The following is a 27,891-nucleotide window of genomic DNA, read 5'->3' on the forward strand; positions in this document are numbered from 1 at the left end:
AAGAAGGTGTTGTTATATGAATGACGAACACTAACTTCACTTAACAAAAATTTATTCAGAATTTGCACATACAAGAGTGGGGAGCGAACTGCTTCCGGCCAGAACACATACAGTATTTATACAGCTACAGAACATTCCAGTACGATGATTCATGATATTTGAGGATACATCTAGAATGTTCTCAAACCAAATATAGAAATTCAAATTGTACTGTCCAGGTGAGTTTTGAACTCACGACCCTCCATGCAACAGTTCAGTGTCATAACCACTACACCACGGTGCTATTCAGCTTCTTCTGCGACAATATATTGCAGCCCAGCCAATGCGCCAAATCTCTCAATAGTCACTGAAGTCTTACATATGTACCTCTGGATAGTGACCCAATATTAGTAAAAGACTAAAGAAGAATTGTGCAAAAACATAAAGGAAGATTTTCAAAATGTAATGCCTGACATTCTCCAAGGACATAAAGGATGACATGGAGATGCAGAGACCTCTCTGTAAGGCATGATAGTGCACATATCTGCTAGATACATAGTTTTTATATGTTTACTACAATATACTGTTTTCATCTAGAAAAGGGTGTTCTCATACACACTGCATTTGTTGAACTAATTCTTTAACACTGAATGATTATAGCTAGTAAAAAACTTTTGTCATATCTGTGGTTATTTTACCATACACTGGCTGTAAATTAATTACAGTAGCACATATTCTTCCATATCCTTCTACCCACCAGGTATTCACCAACTTACAGTTGACTATCTCCAGTAGGTCACTCAAGTACATTGTTACACTATACAACAATGACAGTGTTTTTGTCATCAGGACACACAAATGCTAAGATATTATATGAGAGTAATCCAGAAAGTAACATCATTTGGCTTTAATAAACTCAAGAAACACACTTTATTAAACAAATCATGTCACTTCCAGAAACTGAATGTAACTTTAAATCTCTACACAATCATTTACTCAAGCATTTGTCATATCTGTCAACACATGCTCTGTAGTTGGTTGTCTACAAACCATCAAGCCAGTTTTAGTCTTAATTTCAGCATAAATTACAAAATGTTTCCTACCCAGAAACTATTTGAGTTCAATGAAAAGGTGAAAATCACTAAGAACAAGGTGAGAACTGTAGGGTGTTTGATCAAACATTTATCATCAAAATTCATCTGACAAGTCTCTGGTTGCAGCAGCATACCTGTCCTCATGACAGTTATTGTGAAGAAGTACAACTGTAAGGAAGCACACCATTCCTATGAGTTTGGATTTCTTGGTATAGCTTTATTCGGCTGTCATAATATCGATCTGAATTGATCGTAATGTCTTTTAGCATGAAACTGACCATGAGAAGACCCTTAAGATACCAGAACACCAACATCATGAGTTTTCAGTAGTTAGAATTTGTTGGAATTCCATAGTTTCTTTAGTGAAGAATGGTGCCATGGTCTATGGGGCTGCACACCCCTCCCCCAGAACTACATCTGTTTATTATTAAAAGAGAGAGAGAGAGAGAGAGAGAGATTCTTGCATCATAGCTTTCAGGCTTAGCAGTTTCGATAATTTTCCTGTGATTGTAATTGTTGTTATAATAGATTCAGAAAACAACTTTGTTTACTCTAGAGAATCTGGAGATGGAATGGTGATACAAAAATTATGTGAGGTCATTCCCACTGCCCCAGACCAAAATCATGGGTTCAACTCTGACCATGAGTAATTGGCACTTGGTCTCTGGAGTGAAACACACATATTAGAAAACCGGTAATAATCTGGTAGAGAAAGGCATTTTCATTTGGGCAACATCACATCAAAAAATTTCAATGCTCTAACCATTTACTGTGTTTTGTCTTTTTCTATAGCCAAGAAGTTCAGACAGAATTTTGTCAAGCAAAGAAAGAGAAATATTTGGCAAAGAAATGTGTAACTTGCCTGGGGTTTCCTATCTGTCTTGCACAATTGTATTCTTCACATCATCTGTAATGAGTGGAAGGTGTCCATTTAAACTTGGATATAATTCTGATACCAATCCGCACATTAGGACTGCACAATCGGTAGTTACTTCCTAGATTGCCCTCCGTATAATGCCAATCTCCAAAAGGTAGATATTATTTGAGCCAACCTTTTGTAAAGCCCAACTTACGATCCTCATTAAAAACCATGAATGTAGAGTATAATTTGCTATATGTAAATGACACTAATACTTGAATAATCAACTAAAAAATGAATTAAGTAAAGATGCTATATCTGTTCTTCCAGGAGTGCTAGTCCTGCAAGTTTCAAAGAACTTCTGTGAAGTTTGGTAAACAGGAAATGAGGAACTGGCAGAAGTAAAATTGTGAGGACAGGTTGAGAGTTGTGCTTGGGTAGCTCAGCCAATAGAGCGCTTGCTCACGAAAGACAAAGGTCCTGACTTGGAGTCTCAGTCTTGCACAAAGTTTTAATATGCCACAAAGTTTCGTATCAGTCCACACACTGCTGCAGAGTGAAAATTTCATTCTGCACACCCAATGTTTCTTTCTACAATGGCATCTGATAGCTCATCTCTCTATTAGGTGAAGAACTGCAAGGTCTTGTATGTTGTATGGTGGTCATAAGTGCTCTTGGATCTTTAGACATATTTAAAAGCAAATGATCATTTCCAGCAATATAATTACTGAAGGTACTATTAATAAACATAGCAAGATTTTCATAAAATATAATTGAGTATTTCAAGGACTCTGGCATCTCAAAACTGAACATATAAACATGTAACAGTTTATGGCAATAACTTCATATACTCTTCATTTACCTGGGACATAATCTCTATCCACCTCTGTAAGATCAGCTGGTGTTAAGGTCATTCCAGCTAACTGCTTCCATACAGCTTCTGCAAGGTTCAGGCTTAAGGGGCTACCTGTCCTGATAGCAATTCCCATTAGAATACCTGTAAAAAGTTTGTGTATAATAATTAGCATCAATTTCTCATTGCTGCTTAAAACGATCTTCTATGTAGTTACAATTAACATTCCACAAACATTTTAACTTATAGTTAACTAGCATTATTCCTGAGTTTTTTGTTTGATTTAAATCACATCATGTGTGTAAAAATTGGTGAACCAAAAAATTAAAATATTTTTATGTCACTCTTTGTTCAAATATCAGACATATTTACTTTATTTTGTTAGCAACATACCCAGGAATCTGAACATATTCATGTGGAGTGGTGATTTCAAGGTAGGGTTCAAGAGAAAACAGTCACGATTTGTTCCTGTATCATCTCGGCCATTGGGTGTAACAATCAATAATGGAAGACACCCATTTTGAAGTTCTTCACACATCTCAGTAATGCTTTCACTGTAGCCTCCTCCACAATCATCTACACTTTCCCCTGGAAAGCATTTAAGATACTTCAAAATTTTGGTATACTCAGAATGATCAAATGTTAGCAATTTCCTTAAATTATTTGGCCCATGATTACTATATGACACAAGTAAATATCAAAACTATAGAAGCATATAGCACTTACAAAGAAACACCAATTGAATGATGATTTATTGCTATGACCATATCAACAAGTGGCTAATCACTATCGGAATTAGTGTCCCTGTAGCATAGTTGTTCCTGAGGTACATAATGATGCACCACTGTACCAGTGGTTGGTGATGAATCTGCAGTATATTCAATATTATCTACTAGCACATCTGTACATCATTTTATACCTCAGAAACAACTACTCTACGGAAAACATTAATTCTGAAGACACTCTCAAACGTACAACTTTTCACGTAACCTGATGATGACTACGCACTAGTCAAAATTATGTCACAGCATTAACTGCCATGCAACAGGAGTAGTTGTTTAATCCTATGACTACTGTGGATGTGTTAACCCATCATGTGCAGCATTCCCTGGTACTGTGGATACCTTTGAGTGCACCACTGTCCATTTCCTCCAGTACTATGATGGTATTTACTCGTGCAGCCTTACTGATCCCTGATTGTTAATGAAACATGTAGAAATGCAGTCACTCAGGTATCTGCATGCATTTACACCACCACCAGCCGTCTGCAGTTTGAGCTACTTCACTGGAGGGTCCAGTCGTGTTTACTGTTGTGAACTATTGTCGCTGTTTTTACCTTTGCTGGGTGTCTAATTATTTATCAAGATTGCCAGCAGAGCATTATTCAAATTGCTTTTCTGATCTAAGCAGGTTGACTACATTTAATTTTTGCAGATAAAATGACACTATAACAAGGTTGCACGCAAGAAGAAATTTTGGAGATACTATTAGCAACATAGAAGAAGAATTCTTTGATACCAGTAACAGTTATTACTCATCTATAGGAGCGTACAGCAATAATTTTAGGCAAGCACATCATCATGTTTCACATACTCAGTTCATACTTCAGAATCATGGGAATTCTAGAAGCCGTGATGAAACACTTGCAAAAAGAGCACATCCTAATGACAAATTTTATAGCCAGAAGGTTATTTTCACCCATTTTCAAGTATGAAGTTAATGATTTAGATCTGACACAAGTGTCATTTATGGAATGATCCATGGATTTGGAAATATTTAATGACATTTCTCACAGAAGGCCTGATTAAAATTACTGTAAGTTAAAACAATATATTTTATCTATTCACCATGGCTAATATGCCAGAATAAGTGCCTTCACAGCTTTCAAAGTGAAAAGGTATATGGTCTGAGGAACTTTACTGCTTTTATTGCTATTTGTCCTCACATGGGTCAGTTGGAAAATCTGAAAATCAGCAATTTTTAGTTCAGATATCTACTACCAAACAACTCAGTTTTCAACAACATTACACCCCAAAATTCTTTTGTGTCAATTCTGAGAATGTTTTACTTATATGATTACTGTGTGAGTACCAGTGAAGAAAATTTATTCAAAATTAGAAGTACTCTTGACAAAGTTAAAACACATTCTGCTATCTGTGTAACCAGTCGTTTATCAGTGGTGCTGAAGTTAAGCCACTGTCTAAGAAGGGAGATAAATAAATAGCATCAAATTTCCATCCAATTTCAATTTTGCCAGCATTTTCCAAAATTTTAGAAAAAGTAATGTACAATCGGCTCTATAACCACCTTATCTCAAATAACATACTGTCAAAGTCGCAGTTCGGATTTCTAAAGGGTTCTGATATTGAGAAGGCTAATTACACATACAGTGAAAATGTGCTTAATTCATTAGACAAAAAATTGCAAGCAACTGGCATATTTTGTAATCTGTCAAATGCATTTGACTGTGTAAGTCACAATAGCCTTTTAAGTAAATTGGAATATTATGGTGTAACAGGAGATGCTGCAAAATGGTTCAAATCTTATATCTCTGGCAGGAAACAAAGGGTGTTATTAGGAAAGAGACATGTATCAAGCTATCAGGCATCATCCAACTGGGAACTAATTACATGTGTGGTCCGACAAGGTGCCATTTTAGGACCCTTACCTTTTCTTGTGTATATCACTGACCTTTCATCAGTAACATTATCAGATGCCAAGTTCGTTTTGTTTGCTGATGATACAAACAATGCAGTAAATAGCTAATCAAGTGTAGTTTTAGAGAGATCGGCTAATAAATTATTTGTGGACATTAATCACTGGTTCCTAGCTAATTCTTTGTCACTAAACTTTGAAAAAACACACTACATGCAGTTCAGAACTTGTAAGGGGTATCCAACGAGTATATGCCTAACATACGATGACAACCAGATGGAAGAAGTGGACAGTGTTAAATTCTTGGGATTACAGCTTAATAATAAATTCAACTGGGAGGAGCACACCTCATAACCGCTGAAGCATCTTAACAAATCTCTATTTGCAATGCGAATTGTGTCAGACATAGGGGATATAAAAATGAAGAAGATGGCATACTATGCTTACTTTCATTCCATAATATCATATGGGATTATTTTTTGGGGTAATTCATCAAGCCAAGCTAAAGTTCTCCAGGAACAAAATCGTGCAGTAAGAGTTATATGTGGTTTGAACTCAAGAACATCTTGCAGAAGCCTGTTAAGGGAACTAGGGATACTAACTACTGCTTCTCAATATACTTATTCCTTAATGAAATTTGTCATTAAAAATATATCATTTTTTCAAACCAACAGCTCAATTCATGAAATCAATACTAGAAATAAGAATAATCTTCACAAGGATTTAAAGTCACTGACTCTTGTACAAAAAGGTGCGCATTATTCAGGAACACACATTTTCAATAACTTGCCAGTAGCCATAAAAAGCTGTACAACCAATGAAATTCTGTTTAAGAGAAGCCTAAAGGATTTATTGGTGGCCAACTCCTCCTACTCCATCAATGAATTTCTCAGTAGAACCAACTGATTTTTTTTTTTTTTTTTTGTGTGTGTGTGTGTGTGTGTGTGTGTGTGTGTGTGTGTGTAGAAACCTTTTTTTTTTTTTTTTTTTTAAATTCAGTGCAAAAGTGTTTGTAAAATGTTTCTTTCATATAGTGTTCATTTAAAAAAATGACAATCATTCCACTTGGGACCTGTGGAAGGTACATAAGCTTATTTGTTTCAGTTGTAAGTATTTCCCAGGTATTATTGTTTTTCTGACATGTTTCACATCCTGGAGGACCTCCTCACTATGGATCAATTGGAATGAAATTAAATCTAATCTAATCTAATCTGCAGTGCATTTCTTGAGTGCAGAAATTTCTGCAGTGACAAAAGCCTAATGTTAATCAATGGATGTTTATCTTTTAAGCAATTTATTGTATTTAAACAAAGTTTGGGAACAAAGTGTGTGTATTGTGTGATTGTCATACTGGTATGTCTTGGATTTTAGAGAGTATACAGGTGATACACCTAAAATACGAATCTAAAATTTGGAGAAACGTAGCAAGCTACTAGGTACATTCATGAACAACAGGGTGTCCATAAACTCTCTTAACAGTTTCACAAATGTATTACAAAAGCAACTAATATCTTCTTCAGATTTGTACTGTGCACTTAATGACTATCAAAATTTTAATCACATTACATTTCTGTGAGGTATGAGATACTGCGAAATGAATTACATATGAAATGATTACTTCTCAAGAGGAGGTACTGTGTGTGTAATGGTTACTGGAAAAAAAGTTTGGACATAACATGTGAGAACAAATGTCTATGGATGATATGTTCTTCACCCAAGTTTGCATAAGTGATGCCGCAAACCTTTAATCTTTCAGGGAAACTGCACACACACAATGTGAGAATCTGTGGACTGGAAAAACCTCGATGTGGCTAGGAACTTTAGCAAGATAGTCCAAAGGTAAATAAATGTGTGGTCTGAGATCATGTGTAGTTACACCATTGCTACTTTTTTCTTCGACAAGACATCGATAACTGAAAATGTTTAGCTGGAACTCTTGACCGAACATATTTCATGACAGCTACATAACATTCAACCAAGTATAAAGTTAAGTAAGATTCTGCACCACCACACTGGGAACCACATGTTGGTATCTATAACAAGTCACAGGAACAACAATGTGTAGCACTAGGACCGGGTGAATCAGGTTAAAATTACAGCAGATGTTGATATGACGAGAAATCCTATTTGAACACCAATGCTTTATGTTAAATGGGGCAATAAAAGAGAAGTGTGAATATGAACCAAGACAAGTGCAAATATGAACCATCTGTTAAAGAGAAAGACTGTCAGGAAAGAAGCATTGTTTGCCCATTACAGAAAATGTGAAGAAACATGAAATATGAATGCCAAATATAAAATATACTATCATACGTGGTACCCCACACAATGAAAAATTGATAAACCACTGGTGACTGTATAAGAAAGATGAAATTAAATTGATAGTATTACAAAATATAAACTGCCTGGTAAAAAAAGTGAAGCATGCAGGAAACATGGTCAGATGTCAATATAACTTTGTACAAGTACACAGCATCAGTGGGTTAGTAAATGTTTGCAGCTGCAATTCTCTGCAGCAGGTAAAACCAATTTGAGAGTGCATCAGTGTTCTTCATGTTCAGTTTTGTTACCAGGCCTGGTAGGATATATAAAGGACATGAACAGCAGGTAATGGGACACCCTTTTCTAACATAACCTTGTTTTATAGAAATAGTTGATACCAAGTAACTTATATAGGTGAACATAATCTCAGTTGTTTAAATAAATGAATTTCATATGATTTTGTACACGATGTATTATATTTCAGGCTAAAACGTATAAAAAGAAATTAATTTGTTACACTCTGTATGTATGGGTAAAATTATTCTTCCTTTAGAAATATCTGAAATTACAAAATATCTGGCATACTTAAATTACTATTATTAATTACACAATCTAATGATAATCATTAAATTTATTTCTGGATTCATTTACAAAATAATGTTATAACTTGGTGATGATTCTTCTTTTGTCAAGTAAGTTTGTAAACTCTTTTGCTTTGTAAATGCTTTGGAATATTGTTAGTACTGCAGAATGTTAGTAGTAGTGGCCACGCCTCTGATGGAAACGCATGTATTCTTCAATTTTGTCACTAATAATGTAATTGATGGTTTTATGAAAATGGGGATTGTGAAGTCAGTGTGATATAGAAGAATGGGATAAAATAAAGGAAAGTCATAGCAACAGAAAGAATTTCATCAATTATTCAGTTCAATAGGAACCCCTCAATGTTATAAAAATTATAGCCTCAAGAATGTACCCCTAGACACGAGAACTGCAGCCAACAACAAGAGAAAATGAAGATAAGTAAAAAGTTTTTCTTTTGTATATCTTACACCTCTCAAAGTTTTCAGAACTTGTGCAGAGACAGAGAATTTTAATAGGGATGTATGGGAGGTTAAGATTACCAGCATCAGAAGTTGAGTGATCACTGTGAAGGACATAGAGTTGCCGTGTACTTGTATGTGACCATCTGGTCAACCATGTTTGACAAGAACATGGGAGGATCATCATACTGTGCACCAAGCCCACTGTAACTTCTTCACACCTGCACGTGCCATTTCAGAACAAGTAATAGACTCCCTGCAGCTTTTTTTATCATCATGTCATCTGTTTAAGGCAGCATTATCAATACCTGACAGAGTTTGAAAGAGACCATATTGCGGGTCTCGATTTGGTTGGCTGGTCAAATTGCCCACTATACAAATTTGTGAGGTACTGAGATGTGACAGTTGCCAAATGTTGTACTGTATGGGAACTCATCCTCGAGGTTCTGGTCAACCACATTTAAAAATCACAAGGGAGGATCACTGTATCGGGCATCAAGCACACTTTAGTCCCTTCACATCTGCACTAGCAGATCCTAATTTCCTGTTGTGTTGTTACATCGTCCTCACTATGATGAGCATCACAGGTAGCCCCATACGTCAAAGCTTCATGATCACTGAGTGGGTGATCAGCTGGCTTGTACCTCTGGACTGCAGTAGGGCATCATACGAAGGACATAGATGATGTCTCTGCACTTATGTCTTCTTGATGGATGGTAATAATCCTGAACTTCATATGCGAGATCTGACAAGTGACAAAGGATACATTACAGCCCAAAGTAGCACTTTAGTAACTTTTCCACTAGTTCAACTTTCCACACAGATGGAATATCCATACTAAGTCTCCCACTGACCAGTGCTTGACATTATAGTGCTCTTGGTCTTTCTCCTGGGTGTCCAGGATTCCTGTGTAAACCAGCTGCCATGCTTTTTCTGCCCTGAAGATGTGTTTCACATAGTCATTCTGTGTAGCTTGAAACAGAAACAGTGTATCCATTGTCATTTCAACCTCGTGACTGCGGCAGAAGGAACAGTGTGAAGCCTGGTCTTGCTTTGCTGTGTTGCATGTACAGGTCACTATGGGCAGCATTGTATCCCAATCTCTCTGTTTGACATCGGTATACATGGAGAGCATATCTGCCGACGTCTTATTAAATCATTCAAAGAGGATATTCATCTGTGGATTGCAGACAATTGTCATCCTGTAGGTGATCTTGCAATGTGAAATTATTTCTGGTATTAGTCTTGACTGGAAGACTTTTCTGTATTCAGAGATCATCACATGGGGTGCTTTGTGCTTCAAAATGACATATTACAAGGAAATTAGCAATTTCTGGAGCTTTGGCAGTCGGCCCAGCTTTTATGAGAGCATGGTGGGTGAGGAAGTCAGTCCAGACTGACTATTATCCACTGAGTCCCATTTGTCAATTTTGGTAACTTCCCCACAAGGTCAATTTCAGTTTGGTGGAATGTTGCTGCTGCAGCTGGAATTGGTAAAATATGCCTTGGAGACAATGATGGCATGTGCTTTCATTGTTGGCATCCCTTATAGTGGCTCACATAATGACTAATGGATTGGTAGAAAACTGGCTAGCAATTCCTCTGTCTGAATCTGTCTAGAGTCTTAAAGAATCCCAAGTGACCAGATGTTGCAGCTAGTGGCCATTTTTCAGGATCACTGGACACAAATAAGCTGGGCTGATGAGAAACTGTTTCCCCACCACTGGATAATAGTTCATCTTGTACAATATTCTGCTTATTAACTGGAATCCTCCTTTGGTTGGTTCCTCATTCTTCAATGATTCTTTGGTTTTGAGTTATGCTGATCTTCCCTCTGTTCTGTAACAATGTCATTTAATGCAGTGATGACCAAGATTCTGTCCACACTGTTGTGTTCTGCCAAATGATTTCTTCAGTTAGCGTCCTTACATTTGCACCCATTTTTGCATCATATTGTGACAATGTAATCCTGAGGTCTCAAAGCCCATCTCACCAGTCGACCAGACAGATCCTTCAGGCTAGTCAGCCAGCAGAGAGAATGGTGATCCATCACAACGGCAAATGGTTTGCCAAATAAATACAGCCAGAACTTGTTGATGTCCTAAACAACTGCAAGGTACTCTTTCTCAGTTGTAGTGTAGTTCTTCTCAGACTAGGAATATGATGTAGGTGGTGACCTGGTAAAGATAGCTACTCAACTGGAGGCACTATTGTGCATTTTGTGCAACTGTTTCAGCGTCACTATCAGCCTCGTCTTAATGCGGCTGTTAGGTGTGTTAACATGGGGTCACACTGAAGTGGTGCCAGTTGAGTCTATCAACAGATCAGGTTTCACTAAGCATGGTCTGCATCTCAATAGGTATGGGAAGGGGAGGCTACCAAAGCTTATAGGTGACAGTGTTGTGGGTGGTGGTGGAATCACTCATGGAAAAATTCCAGTAGTAGTTGGTGTTAGAGCTCACCCTTTTTTAGATTGAAGTCAGCTGACAGGTATGCCTGCTTAAAGGAAGTCCCTCTAACTAAGGAATCACCTTCAGAGGACATCATGTTTCCAAGTAGAGAAGGAATTAGCATATTTCATCAAAATATAAGAGGTATTAGAGATAAAGTAAGTGAACTGCTTATACATGCTGACTCTGAAATTATTGGTAAATCAGAGCACCACTTAAATAATTTGACAATTCAGAGACTTCCTTTACCAGGGTACACACCAGCTGGCTGTATTTCAAGGAGGAAGTACCAGAAATTAGGTATATGTGATGACTTCAGTATTAATTTTCTATGTGATTGTGCAAGAAATAGGGTGTTTGTAGATCTCCTAAATTCATATGAACTGATGAGACTGTGTTTTTCCCAACTAGGGTGCAGGGTAACTGTAGCACTGCCATAGACAGTATTTTTATTCATTCTTCATTACTAGATGGGCATTCTGTTAGTAAAAGGGTGAATGGTCTTTCAGACCATGATGCACAAATTTTAACACTAAAAGACTTTTGTACTCAAATGAATATCACATACAATTACAAACTATGTAGGAATACTAATCCAATGGCAATAGAGAGTTTTTTAAACCTCATCAAGGAACAAGAGTGGCAGGATCTTTATAGTGTCGATAACATATATGACAAATATAATGCTTTCCTTCACACATTTCTCATGCTCTTTGAAAGTTGCTTTCCATTAGAACGTTCTAAACAGGTACAGTAAAAGGCAGCCTGGGTGGCTGGCTAGTGGGATAAGGGTATCATGTAGAACAAAGTGGGAATTATATCAAAATGTTAGAAGTAATCACAATTGAGCTACAGTAGCCCATTACAAACAGTATGGTAAGGAGCTTAAAAATGTTATTTGTATGGCAAAGAGTATGTGGTACGTAAATACAATAGCTAATTCACATGACAAAATTAAAACCATATCATCAGTCGTGAAGGAAATGACTGGTCATCAGCCCAAGGTCGACGATATAAAGTCAGTTTGTAGTCAGAATATTTTTGTTACTGATAAATCAGATATACATACAGTACTTAACAATCACTTTCTGAGCATTGGTGGTGAATTAAATAAAAGCTTAGTTTCTACAGGGAATCATGTAACTCTCTTGGAAAATGCCTTTCTGAGATTGATGTCTGAAATACTCCTCTGTGATGCCAAGATATTGAGTCAATAATTAAATCACTGAAGAGTAAGGACTCTCGTGGATATGATGGAATGCCTTGCAGAATATGAAAGTACTGTGCTGCACATGTTTAGCACTGTACAACTGAAAATGCTATATTCTCTTTTCTCTGTGAGGTACTGGAGAGATTAGACAAAAGGTTTCGAATGCTAGGCATCTTTCTCGATTTAACTAAGGTGTCTGATTGTGTAGATCATAAAATATTGCTACGGAAGATGGACCATTACGGAATAAGGTGAGTAGCTGACAATTGGTTCACCTCTTACTTTAACAACCGACAGCAAAAGATCATTACCCACAGCATTGACAATGGCTACGATGTGGAGTCTGAGTGGGGCAAGGTCAAATGAGAGGGTACCCAAGGGATCAGTCCTGGGCCACTCCTGTTCCTTATTTATATAAATGATGTACCATCTAGTATTACAGGTGATTTTAAAATATTTCTGTTTGATGATGACACTATAGTTGAATTCTTTTATCTTGGTGGCTCGCGCATGCCCGCCCAGACGCGGGAGATTGCTGTGTTGCCAGTTGCACACGACGCACGCGCCAAGAGAAGCGGCGCCATAGTATAGTACAGTTCGCAAGCTTACGTTTAGGGGGGAGCGCGCAGTTTATGAAGTAAAGCCACCACGGCCGCATTAACCCTTTCGCTGCTACAGAGACGTGCTCCCCGCATTCCACACTGTGTGCGATTTTGTCACTGCACTGCTCGCCTGTGCTGACACAAGGTGTTTCTGACTGCTTTGACACACTTATCATTCGATTCCACAAAAACTATTCGGCCCAAAAATTAGATTTTTACACATCTTTGCGACTGATACCTTCCCCCCACTTCCTTTGACTGATTAAAGTGCTTTAAAATAAAGCCAAACGCGCCCGGTGTAAATAAAACTTTTATTACAGTCGCGAAAGACGGAATATTTCTCAATATTACATACGACACCTATGTGGTACTTACATTAAATGAGATATTGTTATACGGTAAATTTTATATGAAATTTAGGTACCTTGTCCACAGTTCATTCTCAACATTGTGGCAACTAAAATCGACCATACGGAAAGTATACGCTATGGACTTTTACCTCTGCAAACTCTTCAAAATTTCGTGCAATGGTTTTCTACATTTAATGCTGCACAATAACTGGGTTGAACATCAAAACAAAATTAAGTCATTTATGGGGGGAAGGTATCATCAGACAAGAAGATGTGTAAAAATCAAATTTTTGGGCCAAATAGTTTTTGTGAAATCGAGTGATAAGTGTGCCAAAGCAGTGGGAACACCATGTGTGCAGTGATGACAAAATCGCGCACAGCGCGGAATGCGGGGAGCACGTGACTGCAGCAGAGAAAGGGTTAATGAAGAGACAAAGCACTAGAAATTTCAAAAAATTGCATTCAAACGAATAAAATTCGTGAAGTAAGACACTTCGATATTGTTTTTAAATAAAGAAAATATTTAGCACCGCACAAGGTTTGAACTCTTTACCTTTCACTTACCAATCCAACGCCCTAACCGTTACGCTAGCACAGCTCGTCCTGCTATGTCTCTCCATAAGGACTGTAACAGGTTACGCAAAATTCTGACAAACACTGTTGGTATGCCTATGAATTACTCGCACTTCGTCGAAGTACAATAGGAAATAAACAATTACCGCTGTTCTTTATTGTGAAAAAGCGGTTCGTGAAATTGATACAAACACCTTTCCTTGCTATCGCCTGAATTAGGAGTCTTATTGCTTGTTTGGTTTAATTAATTAATAGAAAATGAAGCAATTGGTATAAAGAATGCTTTTTCCAAACTTTCTATAAAACAAAGTCTGCTATCAAGGTTGGTTGGTTTGGAGGGATTAAAGGGACCAGACTGCAACGGTCATCGGTCCCTTTTTCCAAAGACAAAGAACACCCACAGAGAATAAAAACAAGGAACAGAAGAGATCACAGACGATACAGAACAAGAGAAACGGAGACAAGGACAAGACAAAACGAACTAAAACCACACAGAGTGTGACGGTGGTTGGCCGACCATAGAAATAAATAAGGAAAAGCCAACCACTTAGAAACACATTAAAAAACCAGTGGAAAATCATAGGCCAAAGGCCAGAGTCAACACAAAACAATAAAATAAAACAGAAATACTCAGAGTAAATGATAAAATCCCCCTGCCTGAATAAAACGTAAAACTAAGTCAGCCATAGTGGAGTCGTCTGTTAAAAGGGCAGGGAGCGTAGCAGGCAGCGCAAATGTCTGCCTGACCACTGCTAAAAGGGGGCAGGCCAGCAAAATGTGGGCCACTGTCAAAGCTGCCCCACAGCGACATAGAGGAGGGTCCTCCCGGCGCAGTAAATAACTGTGTGTCAGCCGGGAGTGGCCAATGCGGAGCCGGCAAAGAACTACTGAGTCCCTGCGAGTGGCTCGCAGGGATGACCGCCACACAGCCGTCGTCTCCTTGACAGCACGGAGTTTATTGCGCATTGGCAGTTCGCGCCATTCATCGTCCCATAGCGCCAAGATTTTGCGGCGGAAGACTGCCCGCAAATCAGTCTCTGGGAGGCCAACGTCCAGAGATGGCTTACTGGTGGCCTCTTTCGCCAGGCGGTCAACATGTTCGTTACCCGGGATACCGACATGACCGGGGGTCCACACAAAGACCACAGAGCGGCCGCAACAGGCTAGAGTATGCAGAGACTCGTGGATAGCCATCACCAAACGAGAACGAGGGAAACACTGGTCGAGAGCACGTAAACCGCTCAGAGAATCGCTACAGATAACGAAGGACTCACCTGAGCAGGAGCGGATATACTCTAGGGCACGAAAGATGGCGACCAGTTCAGCAGTGTAAACGCTGCAGCCATCCGGCAAGGAACGTTGTTCAGAAAGGTCCCCTAGAGTGAGTGCATATCCGACACGACCAGCAACCATCGAACCGTCAGTGTAAACAACACCAGAGCCCTGATACGTGGCCAGGATGGAATAAAAGCGGCGGCGGAAGGCCTCTTGAGGGACTGAGTCCTTAGGGCCCTGTGCCAAGTCGAGCCGAAGGCTAGGGCGACGAACACACCATGGGGGTGTATGCAAAGTAGCCCGGAAAGGAGGTGGAACAGTGAAACCCTGGAGCCCAGAGAGAAGCTCCTTGACGCGGACCGCTATTGTACAACCAGACCGGGGCCGACGTTCTGGCATACGGACGACCGACCGCGGGAACAGGAGACGATAGTTTGGATGCCCGGGCGAGCTTAGAACATGGGCAGCATAAGCGGCCAGCAAACGTTGGCGTCGGAACCGCAGTGGAGGTACACCTGCCTCCACTAGTACGCTGTCCACAGGGCTGGTGCGGAAAGCACCAGTGGCAAGGCGTATCCCGCTGTGGAGAATTGGGTCCAGCACCCGTAACGCAGATGGGGATGCTGAGCCATAAGCCAGGCTGCCATAATCCAGACGGGACTGGATTAACGCCTGGTAGAGCCGCAACAGTGTAGAGCGGTCGGCGCCCCAGTGGGTGTTGCTCAAGCATCTCAGAGCGTTTAGATGCCGCCAACACGTCTGTTTCAGCTGCCGGATATGAGGCAGCCAAGTCAACCGGGCATCGAAAACCACCCCCAAAAACCTGTGGGTCTCCACCACAGCAAGGAGTTCGTCGGCAAGATAAAGCCGCGGCTCAGGATGGACTGTTCGGCACCGGCAGAAATGCATAACGCAGGTCTTGGCTGCCGAAAACTGAAACCCATGCGCTACAGCCCAAGACTGCGCCTTACGGATAGCGCCCTGCAGCTGACGTTCAACAGCTGCAATGCCAGTAGAGCTGTAATAAAGGCAGAAGTCGTCAGCATACAGGGAAGCGGAGACAGAATTTCCCACGGCCGCAGCAAGCCCGTTAATGGCTATTAAAAACAGACAGACACTTAAAACAGAGCCCTGTGGCACACCGTTCTCCTGGACGTGGGAGGAACTATACGAGGCCGCGACTTGCACGCGGAAGGTACGACACGACAGAAAATTGCGGATAAAAATCGGCAGAGGACCCCGAAGACCCCATCCATGGAGCGTAGAAAGAATGTGATGACGCCACGTCGTATCGTACGCCTTCCGCATGTCGAAAAAGACAGCGACCAGGTGCTGACGGCGGGAAAAGGCAGTATGGATAGCCGACTCCAGGCTCACCAGATTGTCGGCGGCGGAGCGGCCTTTACGGAACCCACCCTGAGATGGAGCCAGAAGGCCCCGAGACTCCAGTACCCAATGCAAGCGCCGGCTCACCATCCGTTCAAGCAACTTGCAAAGAACGTTGGTGAGGCTAATGGGATGGTAGCTGTCCACCTCCAGAGGGTTCTTTCCAGGTTTCAAAACGGGGATGACAATGCCTTCCCGCCATTGCGACGGAAACTCCCCCTCGACCCAAAGACGGTTGTAAAGATCGAGAAGGCGCCGCTGGCAGTCCACTGAAAGGTGTTTCAGCATCTGACAGTGGATGCCATCTGGCCCAGGAGCGGTATCAGGGCAAGCAGCGAGGGCACTGCGAAATTCCCACTCACTAAATGGAGCATTGTAAGATTCTGGGTGGTTGGTGCGAAACGAAAGGCTCCGACGTTCCATCCGCTCTTTAATGGAGCGGAAGGCCTGGGGGTAATTCGCAGAAGCGGAACTCATAGCAAAATGCTCTGCTAAGCGATTGGCAATGACGTCGGAGTCAGTACAAACTGCTCCATTCAGTGAGAGCGCAGGGACGCTGGCAGGTGGCCGATAGCCGTAGACGCGTCGAATCTTGGCCCAGACCTGCGAGGGAGTGACATGGAGGCCAATGGTGGACACATACCACTCCCAGCACTCCTTCTTGCCTTGGCGGATAAGGAGGCGGGCCCGCGCACGCAGCCGTTTGAAGGCGATAAGGTGGTCGAGGGAGGGGTGTCGCTTGTGACGCTGGAGCGCCCGCAGGCGATCTTTAATCGCTTCAGCGATCTCAGGCGACCACCAAGGCACAGCCTTCCGCCGAGGGGACCCACAGGAATGGGGAATGGCAGATTCGGCGGCAGTAACGATGCCGGTGGTGACCGATTGAACCACCGCATCAATGTCATCGGTAGAGAGAGGCTCAAAAGCGGCAGTGGAGGAGAACAAGTCCCAGTCAGCCTTATTCATAGCCCATCTGCTAGGGCGCCCAAAAGAGTGGCGCTGTGGTAGTGACAAAAAGATCGGAAAATGGTCACTACCACACAGGTCGTCATGCACACTCCATTGGACAGACGGTAAGAGGCTATGGCTACAGATTGAAAGGTCAATGGCGGAGTAGGTGCCATGCGCCACACTGAAGTGTGTGAAGGCACCATCATTTAACAGCGAGAGATCGAGCTGCGACAATAAATGCTCAACGATGGCGCCTCGACCTGTTGCCACTGACCCACCCCACAGAGGGTTATGAGCGTTGAAGTCGCCCAATAGCAAGAAAGGTGGCGGCAATTGGGCGACCAGTGCAGCCAGGACATGCTGCGAGACATCACCATCCGGTGGAATGTAAAGACTGCAGACGGTAACAGCCTGTGGCGTCCACACGCGTACAGCGACAGCCTCTAAAGGCGTCTGGAGAGGGACAGACTCGCTGTGCAGAGTGTGAAGGACATATATGCAGACGCCACCAGACACCCTTTCATAAGCTGCTCGGTTCTTGTAATAACCCCGATAGCCACGGAGGGCGGGGGTTCGCATCGCTGGAAACCAAGTTTCCTGGAGAGCAATGCAGAAGAAAGGGCGAAGGCTGAGAAGTTGGCGGAGCTCAGCTAAATGGTGGAAGAAACCGCTGCAGTTCCACTGGAGGATGGTATTGTCCATGGCTGAGAAAGGCGTGACGGGACGGGGAAGGCAGATTACGCCGCTGGGTCACCTGCTGCCTCCGATTGAGCACCCGTGCTAGTGTTATCCATGGCGTCTGAGGGACCGGCGAGTTCTAGGTCCTCAGCGGACGCCAGGATCTCCACCTCGTCCTCAGACGCAGAGCTGTAAGGTGGCGGTGGGGTGGCTGCCACCACGAGTTCCTTGGGCTTAGAGCTCTTCTTCTTTGATTTCTCACGCTGCTCCTTGGGTTTAACTGGCTGGGAGGGCTTCACCGATTCAGTCTCCGGGACTGAGGAGGATCGTGAAGCCCGTCGACCAGCTGATTGCGGGCACTTACGCCACTGGCGGTCGTCAGCCTTCCCACTGGTGGAAACCTGGGAAGGGAGGGACCCGAGGGACCCCTTGCGAGCGTGAGAAGCCGAAGAAGTTGGACACTTCTCCGGCTTAGAAGCAGGGACGGACGTCCCTGATGGGGGGGATGGTGTTGCCCCTGAGGTAGGTGGCGCAGGAGCAACCCGGTGGGTAGAGCCCCCCACTGGCAAGGGGGCAGGAGGAGTCTTACTGGTTATCGAGCTGGCTGGAAGTCGTGAAACTGATGGGGCGAGCACAGGTGTTGTAGCGGCGGCGTAGGATGACGTCATTCGCACGGGATGTAATCGGTCGTATTTCCGCTTGGCCTCAGTATAAGTCAGTCGGTCCAGGGTCTTATATTCCATGATTTTGCGTTCTTTCTGGAAGATTCTGCAGTCGGGCGAGCAAGGTGAATGGTGCTCCCTGCAGTTGACACAGATGGGAGGCGGGGCACATGGAGTATCGGGATGAGACGGGCGTCCGCAATCTCGACATGTGAGGCTGGAAGTGCAGCGGGAAGACATATGGCCAAACTTCCAGCACTTGAAGCACCGCATCGCGGGAGGAATATAGGGCCTGACGTCACATCGGTAGACCATCACCTTGACCTTTTCCGGTAACGTATCACCCTCGAAGGCCAAGATGAAGGCACCGGTAGCTATCTGATTTTCCTTCGGACCCCGATGAACGCGCCGGACGAAATGTACACCTCTGCGCTCTAAGTTGGCGCGCAGCTCGTCATCAGACTGCAAAAGAAGGTCCTTATGGTAAATAACTCCCTGGACCATATTTAAACTCTTATGCGGTGTGATCGTAACAGCAACATCCCCCAACTTATCACAAGCAAGTAACCGTCGTGACTGGGCAGAGGATGCCGTTTGGATCAGGACCGATCCAGAGCGCATTTTTGACAAGCCCTCCACCTCCCCAAACTTGTCCTCTAAATGCTCGACGAAGAACTGAGGCTTTGTTGAGAGAAAAGACTCCCCATCAGCTCTCGTACAAACTAAGAATCGGGGCGAATAAGTGCTACTGCCATTCTGAGATTTACGTTCCTCCCACGGCGTGGCCAGAGAGGGGAACGTTTTCGGATTGTACTTTTCAGCATTAAATTGAGCCCGAGAACGCTTAGAGACTGCTGGCGGCTGGCCGCCAGCGAGAGATGATGTACCACGCTTCATTGCGGGTCATCCGCCCTGATGCCACCTACTCCGACCAAGGGCCCTCCCCACGGGCGCCACCCAGCCGCAGCAATAGCCACCTGGCAGGACGGCCATTGCCGGGAGTCCTGATGCCCCAAGGAGATGGGCATCTACTCCTTGGCATACGTGGGGAGTTAACGGCGCAGGCATCAGTAGAGCGATCCCTGTGTTGTCAGGGGGCTACAACCAAGAGGGTACATGGCGACCCCACCACAACGGACTGGCTACCGTGCTGGATCTTAGGTGCAAAAATGGCCAAGGTCGTCGTCACAGTTAAAAGAAACACTGCAGAGTGCAGCGTGGTAATCGCCCAAGAGATCGAAAACGAGCGGGACACCATTGCAACGACGAGAAAGACGGCTATAGGTCTAATTGCACGAAGGATACAGTGCACCATGTAAGGTGCCCTTCCCCAATTGGCTCGCTCTTCGGAATAATTTAGATAGATGGAGGTCAAACCCGAGAGGGGACCATCACATAAGGCCGAAACGTTTGAGACTCCTTTTAGTCGCCTCTTACGACAGGCAGGAATACCGCGGGCCTATTCTAACCCCCGAACCCGCAGGGGGGTCTGCTATCAAGACATTTATTTTGTTCTATTACTTTATTTATGACTGAACGTTTCTAAAACTGAAGACACTGGTCCCTGCTCTGCTCTGCAGTTGAGATCTGGCAACGTCGTTCTCTGTTCATTGGCTGACTGTATTTTTTGATGTCAGATGCGCAGAACGAACCTAAACTCGGCCGCCAACATAAATGACGCGCACTTTAGCTTGGTAGTAAAGGATGTTGTGTGCAACACTGGGACTGTTTCAAATAGTGCAGTTCATGACTCAATTTCATGGCCTTCGAAAATAAACTAACGTTAAAGCACAGTAAGGCTCAGTTTTTACATTTTCTAATACATACTTCAACAAAATTAGATGTTTTAATTTTACAGAATAGGCATATGATTAGTGGAACTGAACAGTTCAATTTCTAGGTGTTCAGATACATAGTAAACTGTCATGGAAAGCCCAAGTTCAGGATCTTGTTCAAAGACTGGCTGCCATTTTTACTATTCTGTATATACAACTTCACATTTCTGAATTAAATATTATTATAAAGAAACACAGCAAAAAATATTAGTCACCTCCAGCAAACATCATGTTAATACTGTGTAAGACCACATCTAGCCTTGATTCAGTGAGGAATATAATCCACTAGCTTCTGTGGGTAATATCCAACTGAAGCTACTCATTGGGGATGTCAATTGCTATGTTTCACCTGCTGTGATGAACAGTCCTAGACATATCTAAGTGATTAAAGTTAGAAGATTTAATGGGCTTGTTGAGTTGCGATTGGGTGCCTGAATGTTTGCTAAATCAAAAATGTATGTGTACAGATCTATGAATGTGGTTGTTACTATCTTGGAAGACAGTGTGTCTATAACATATTTATCATGAAGATGTAGACCAAAGGTGAACACTTGGTCATTGAGAATACTGAAATAACTAAACCACTTAACATTCATGGTAACCTGAAGTTATGGTTAAAAAAAAACTTAAAACATCACAGCCTGAACTACACCTTGCACAAACATTGAGGATTAAAAGCTGCATCAAACTGACACATCATTTGAAAAGAAGCAAAATCATGATTGGTCAGACCACACTACAGGCATCCTTTCAGCTACTGTCCAGTTTCTGTGTTTTTTAGCCCACTGGAGACACAGATTTATATGCCACTGCAAGCAATTGCTTTCTGCATGTTAACAAATCACAAATGTCCGTCGCTCATATTTTCCTTCACAATGTTCACTCAGAAACTGGTTGAGATGGACCTGAATTCACTGATGACAGCAGTTCGTGTCTGGTTTGAAAACGACTGTAATTGACAAGGCGTGAAACTCATTCTCAGTTCTCATGGTTGAGAGAGATACTCAATTCCTTGTAGATATGTGAGACAGAATGAATATTTTACTCTATAAAGGAGTGTGTAGCTTTTTGAAACTTACAGGGAACTGAAACTGTATGCCAGAACTCGGACCATTGCCTTCCATGGGCAATGATTGATCTATCCACACACAATGGAGTGTTCTCATTGCTACACCAGTAAATTACACAAATACATTCATGGTATGGTGAAAGGCATGTCCAAATATCATAGCACCTTCCCACTGTTCTTTCACATCTCCATATGCAGATTGCATACAACTGATTATCATGTACACACCACTTCACCGTCACGACTAACGACACCAGTGGAGGGCCATGTGATGACCCAGTACCAGTTCTAACCACTTACAGCACTCAAAAGTGACCAGTGTGCTCTTTTAAGGGGGTGAGTAATATTTTGTCTGGGGAGCTTATGATATTCATTCCTGTATCATGTCTATTCTTCTCGAGCAATTAGCTTTGTCGTAGAACCTCTCTTGGAGACACAGTGGATAAAACACGAGAACCCACATAGAACACAACTATAGAAATGGATTAGGCTAAGCTTTCACGTCAAAAAACAAACTACTAATTACCGTACTGTGACCTCAAATTTAACTGATGATACACATAAGACGACGGGTGGAAGAGTGATATGGGTAATTGGTAGTGTGGGGAGGTGGTGAGGGAGGGGGGGAAGAGACAGCATAAACACCAAAAACACAACATTGACCAAAAAATAAATGAGGAGACTTGTTACAGTAGGAAACAATTTGTGGGAAATTGGGATCATACTACTATGGTAAATATTATTTTGAGTACACACAGACTAATTATGAGAAATATTTAAATGTAAATAAAATTACCAACAAATTTAACTTTCCACACTCGGTGTGGTAAGAACAATGCTTCTTGTGTCAACAGTGACATCTTTGTTACCATCTGGCCAAATACAGATTTTATTCCATCAGTTCCTGCAAGTCCACCTTTACTCCGTGATCTCTTTACTTGTATACGATTCAGTTCAATAACAGGACCATGTTGTCGGTCTCGAACCATTGTTGCTTGCACAACCTGAAATTAATGTATAGTGTCATACAGTTTACTTTCTTTTTAATTTTTTTTTTAAGTTTCAGTGTGAATAAAGCATCATGATTATGCTTCTGTCTAAAAACAAAGGTTGACACTACTTCTTAAAATTCCACAACATTTCACTAAATTATTAATAATATGGCTAATTCAACATATAGTATGGAATATTGCTCTAACAAGATATTAAAGGACAAGAAATAGCATAATTTTTAATATGATGTCATGTTTTATACAAACATTTGGAAACAACAGGGAAAATATTCATTCTGTAACAGCAGCCCATACCATAGGTGCAGTTCACTTATTTTCTGACAAGCCAACCAATGTATGGCAGACCACAATTGCATGGGATATGCTGAAGTTAGTTAGATACTCCATAAATCATTTGAGTGATTTCTCTGGCAAAAAGATGTGAGTTGGTTTACAGGTTATGTACACATGATTAGTGTTCACATTATTTTTTAGTCCTACTCAGGCAACTACACTTAAAAACAACATAGTGGGTTTTTAACATGCTAACAACATTTAAATAGAAATCTGTCCACGGAATAGAAGTAGTTTTCCAGGAGAAATGAATTTAGGTTAGATTTAAAACTTACTTTGTTATCTGCCGTACATTTTATGTTATTGGACAAATGATCAAAATTTTTTGTAAACACTTGCTGTACCAAAGACAGTTGTGGCATTTTGTACATTTATCAGACCATCAGGACCATATAAATCTTGTATAGAGTATAAGCATGACACACATTTTTAAAAGGTGAGGAAATCTGCTATTGCAGAACACTGTCTTGGTATTAGTCACCCAAATGAATATATCAACACAGAGATTCTGGTATGGACTTCCAGCTATTGGGGCAGTGTTATTAGAAATGCAGAACAGATTAAATTAGGAAGTGACATTATAAGTAGAGACTGAGTTTAGTATCTGCACATGCATGACAATGCTGCTTCACTACATGACAGGTGTGGATACTTGGCATGTCGACAGTGGTTTGACAATAGCCGGGGAACAGAACCCCATGAGAGGGAAATGAATGAACTGTGTGAGTCAATCTACAGTAAGAAGAGAGTCTGGACCCACATAAGATAAGCACAGGAAGAACTCAGCATGTGGCTGGTGCAGATGGCTAATGGCTAAGCACTCAGCACAACACACGCATGATATGCTAGGTGAGGTCCGTGTTGGTCAAACTACAAGTAAGCGCTGGTCTGCCCGGCCTACTGCTGTCCGCACGTAAACACCTGCGCTAGTGGGTCTGCCCATACCATGTGTCACATGCATCCTCCATTGCAGATCTCTGCACTATCCAACTGTGCTACCCATGCCAGCTCATCCACCTCCATTGTGATGTCTGCTGACAGGGATACTAAATCCGTCCACCTGAAAAGGCTATGTAGGGCTAAAAATGACTGGGCTTCAGCCGCAACCTCTGGCGCATGGTCAGAGAGGCCCCTAGAAAACCTGACAATGGACACACCACCAAAGGAGGGAATGCCAATGCAGATGGATCCACTGGAAGGGTAGAAGGATATGGAGGATGGGGTAATGGGCAGTCCACTGGTGGAAATGATGCCACCTCTATCAGTGAGGTGGGAGAGGGGGGGGGGGGGGGAGAGCAGGAGGAAGAGGAAGAGGAAGAGGAAGAGGAAGAGGAGGAGGAGGATTAAAATCCATGGGCTCCACATCCTCAAGCATAGGTGTGGGCTTCACTGCGGGCTGCTGCTGCATGCAATGGGAGGACAGCAAAGCAGCAGCAACAGGGAAGCATGCTGCTCCAACTGGGAGCCCTGCCTCAGAATAACATCTCAATCTGCTGCCTAGCAGACCAGCAGACCTTGGTGGTGATGTCCCAACAGGCTGGGGGCATGGCTGATTTGCACGGCATTTCAGCTGCTCCCTACCAACATCCAACACAAACAACCACCAACCTTTGTGGCTCACCATGGTACCCGGTAGCCAGCCCTGCTGCCAGCCAAAACAGTGTGCAGAAATAGTAGTCCTGGGAGGAGAACACAGCAGTTCACGATGGTCTACGGCATGTGACTCAAGTGTGCAATAAATCTAGGAGACCTGGAGCTAGTACCAATGTAAATATTCCACTGAACTGCAACCACTGACAGGCTTCGCCTGGTATGTAACCAGAAACCTCAACAACACATCATCATGGGTGGTGGCAAACATGGGTTTCTTCATTCAGGTCTTAAATGTGTGCATGAAGTGCTCCACTTCTGTGTTAGCTGATGGGTTAAACAGAGAGAGAGTAAGGTGCTGGGTACCATTGCAAACATGAAAGTTCTCAAACTCCTGTGATGCAAACTGCCAACTGCTGATGGACACTAGGGTCCTGGGGAATCCCTCAATGGCAAAAATAACCAGTCACATGTGAACCATGGCAGTTGAGAATGTGGAGGACAGCTTGGCTACATACAGGAAATTGGACAATGTACTGACCACCAACAATCACAACCTGTCCCTCTCACGAGAGAAAATCTGACAGGGTTTGCTACAACCCCTCATTGAAAGTGAACACGAGATCCTTCTGCTGATTGACTTCCGTATCAGGTCCCAACCATAGCCATGATAGTGCATCAGCATTGGCATGCTGGGCAATGGAGTAGTAACGAATGTCAGAACAATAGTTACTGAGAGAGAGGGCTCACTGCCGCAGCTGGTGGGCAGTCCTCTCTGTCAGCTTGCAACAAGGGCCAAATAAGGAAACCAATGGCTTGTGTTTGGTGATGAGAAGGGACCTAGTCCCATACAGGAAGACACTGAACATTTTATCCCGAAAATAACAGCTAGCACCTCTTTTTACACCTGTAAATAATTATACTGTGCAGCAGAAAGCATCTTTGATGCGTAAGTGATGGGCTGTTTGGTGCCACCTGGTTCTGATGGGACAGGAAGGCACCAATGTCATACAGGTATGTGTCCTGGCCAGGGTTAAAAGTTTAACCAGTGTACAGAAAGTCAGACAGGGAGCAGAGCACATATGATGCTTCAGGGAGTGAAAAGCTCATTAAGAGTCCGCAGACCAGACAAACTTAATAACCTTCAGGTAAATCCAGTAAAGAGGCTGTCATATGTGCATAGCCTGGGGAACGAACTGAGCATGATACGAAAACTTATCCAAAAATCCTCCTGGTTCTTGGCCACCGGTAGGCTGACAATGGCCCTCATGTGGTCATCTGTCGGCACAAGACCATCTTTGCTAAGCTCTGCAAATAACGCACCTTCAGACAGAAAAAATGCATTTCTTTAGCTTACAACAAAGGTCATTCTGTAGGTGGTATTGGAAAAAACTGACTGAAGGTTTCATAAATGCTGCTTTCGAGTAGGGCATGTGACCCAGATAACACCAAGATGATTGACACAACATGGAATGACCTGAATCAATTGCTCTAAATAATGTTGGTAAATTCCTGCACTGATGAGGTTAAAAAAGGTACGCAATTAAACAGATAGAGCCCAAATGGGATACTGAGGACCAGGAAAGTTCAAGAAACCACATCCAATCCAACTGCAGGTAAGCATTGCACAAGCAGCAATGAGGCTGACCATCACTCCTGTGTCTACCAGCACTCGACCACCCACACATCAACTTCCAAGATCAGCAAAATACGGTGGGGCAACACAAGCGATGTTAGAGGCAGCCCCAGAGTCCAGTGAAAACACCGAGGCATCCGATGACTGACTCACAGCCTCTTGGCTGTCGCAAATAGTTGCCTATCCACTGGCATAATCCACATATGGCCTCCATATGTTTGGTAGTCACGGCAGACATTTAACAAACGAGAGTCAGGAGAGGAGTGCTGACTCGCCCAATGAGCAGAAAGAGAATGACACTGACAACCCAAAAAACACTGCTAGCAGGAATTACAACACTGCAAGGGGCATCAACCCACCGAATTTGGCACGGGCAAGGATGGACAGTGCTTGTGCTACACCAGCAACATATAATGACTCGGTGGGAGGCAAGGCAACCTGGGGTATCCCGCAGGGCACTAGGGTCTGTTTACTATACACACCCAGTTATCACAAAGAACATCCTTTACTGCCGTAAGCTCACGTGATTCTGCAATTTGGGTAATGTTGGCTACAGAAGAGTTGGACAAGGTTGATGCCCTAGTCTGAACCTTGTAAACAGGAGCTAACCTGACAATAATGTCCTGAATTAGCAAGTGTACATAAGAGGTAGCACATTTGAATCACCCTCAAAGTGCAAACTTGCCACTACATAGGATTGATGGCCAAAATACTGTGCAAGCAACCAACAAAGCTCATCAAAGGGAAGTTTCTTGAGCTCAGTGAAGAGTTTCAAATTTTGGACACTATTGTATAAATCTGTGCTGCTCGACATCAACAATACACTCTACCTGCTAGTGGAGCAAGAACTGACACAGGTAATGCTCCCACCTTCCCATCAACTTGTCAATATTGGAAAACAGCATTAGGAGTGCAGGAGTGGAAGGCGTGGCACAGAAAACGGAATACTGGGCATATCCCCCCTACCCCGGTGGTGTGCCAAGAGCATGAGGCAAGTCCGTACTTTGGGTTAGCAATGCCTGCATCTGCTCCTGTTGTTATTATTGTTGCTGTTCTTCTTGCTGACTAAGCCACCATTGTACTTGTCAGTGATATAACCTAATACTTTTTTTTTTCCTATTGTTTAAGAACACACCTGCACAACCCCACCAACCGAACGAAGACTCTAGCTGTTTTGGCAGAGATTCAATCAGGTGCATTTAGCATATTGAATAGTGACTCATGTCCACATGGACCTTCAAATTATTTGACAATGAAGTGAATGGTAAACAAGCTGTATTATAAGGAAAGCCAAAATTGTAATACTTTATAGAAACTGCTCAACATATCAACTGCAGCAGATATCTGAAACTCAAGTAACTGTCACACAACTGTCAGAAAGGATAATTTTACTGAACAAGTGAAAATGATTCCTGATCAGAAGTAGTATATGCAGAAGAAGTGGAGAGAAAATCACAAATTTGAGTCTGGAAATACTGATTTTTTTTTGCTAAATGGGGGTTGTGGATAAGAGATATGACATGGGTACTGATG

General features: G+C 42.6%; 1 protein-coding gene across 1 annotated transcript in view; it reads right to left on the minus strand.

Annotated features, from left to right (window-relative positions):
• The window catches only part of LOC126469882 (E3 ubiquitin-protein ligase HERC2), an 846,528-nt gene that overhangs the window by 60,281 nt on the left and 758,356 nt on the right, over positions 1 to 27,891 (minus strand). The window contains exons 77-79 of the mRNA XM_050097213.1: positions 22,583 to 22,790; positions 3,179 to 3,373; positions 2,795 to 2,929 (exon numbers count right to left, since the gene is read on the minus strand). Coding sequence (XP_049953170.1) covers positions 2,795 to 2,929; positions 3,179 to 3,373; positions 22,583 to 22,790 — 538 coding nt within the window. The remainder of the gene's footprint in view (positions 1 to 2,794; positions 2,930 to 3,178; positions 3,374 to 22,582; positions 22,791 to 27,891) is intronic.

The sequence above is a fragment of the Schistocerca serialis genome, chromosome 3 (assembly GCF_023864345.2).
Source record: "Schistocerca serialis cubense isolate TAMUIC-IGC-003099 chromosome 3, iqSchSeri2.2, whole genome shotgun sequence".
In the NCBI taxonomy this organism is placed as follows: Eukaryota; Metazoa; Arthropoda; class Insecta; order Orthoptera; family Acrididae; genus Schistocerca; species Schistocerca serialis.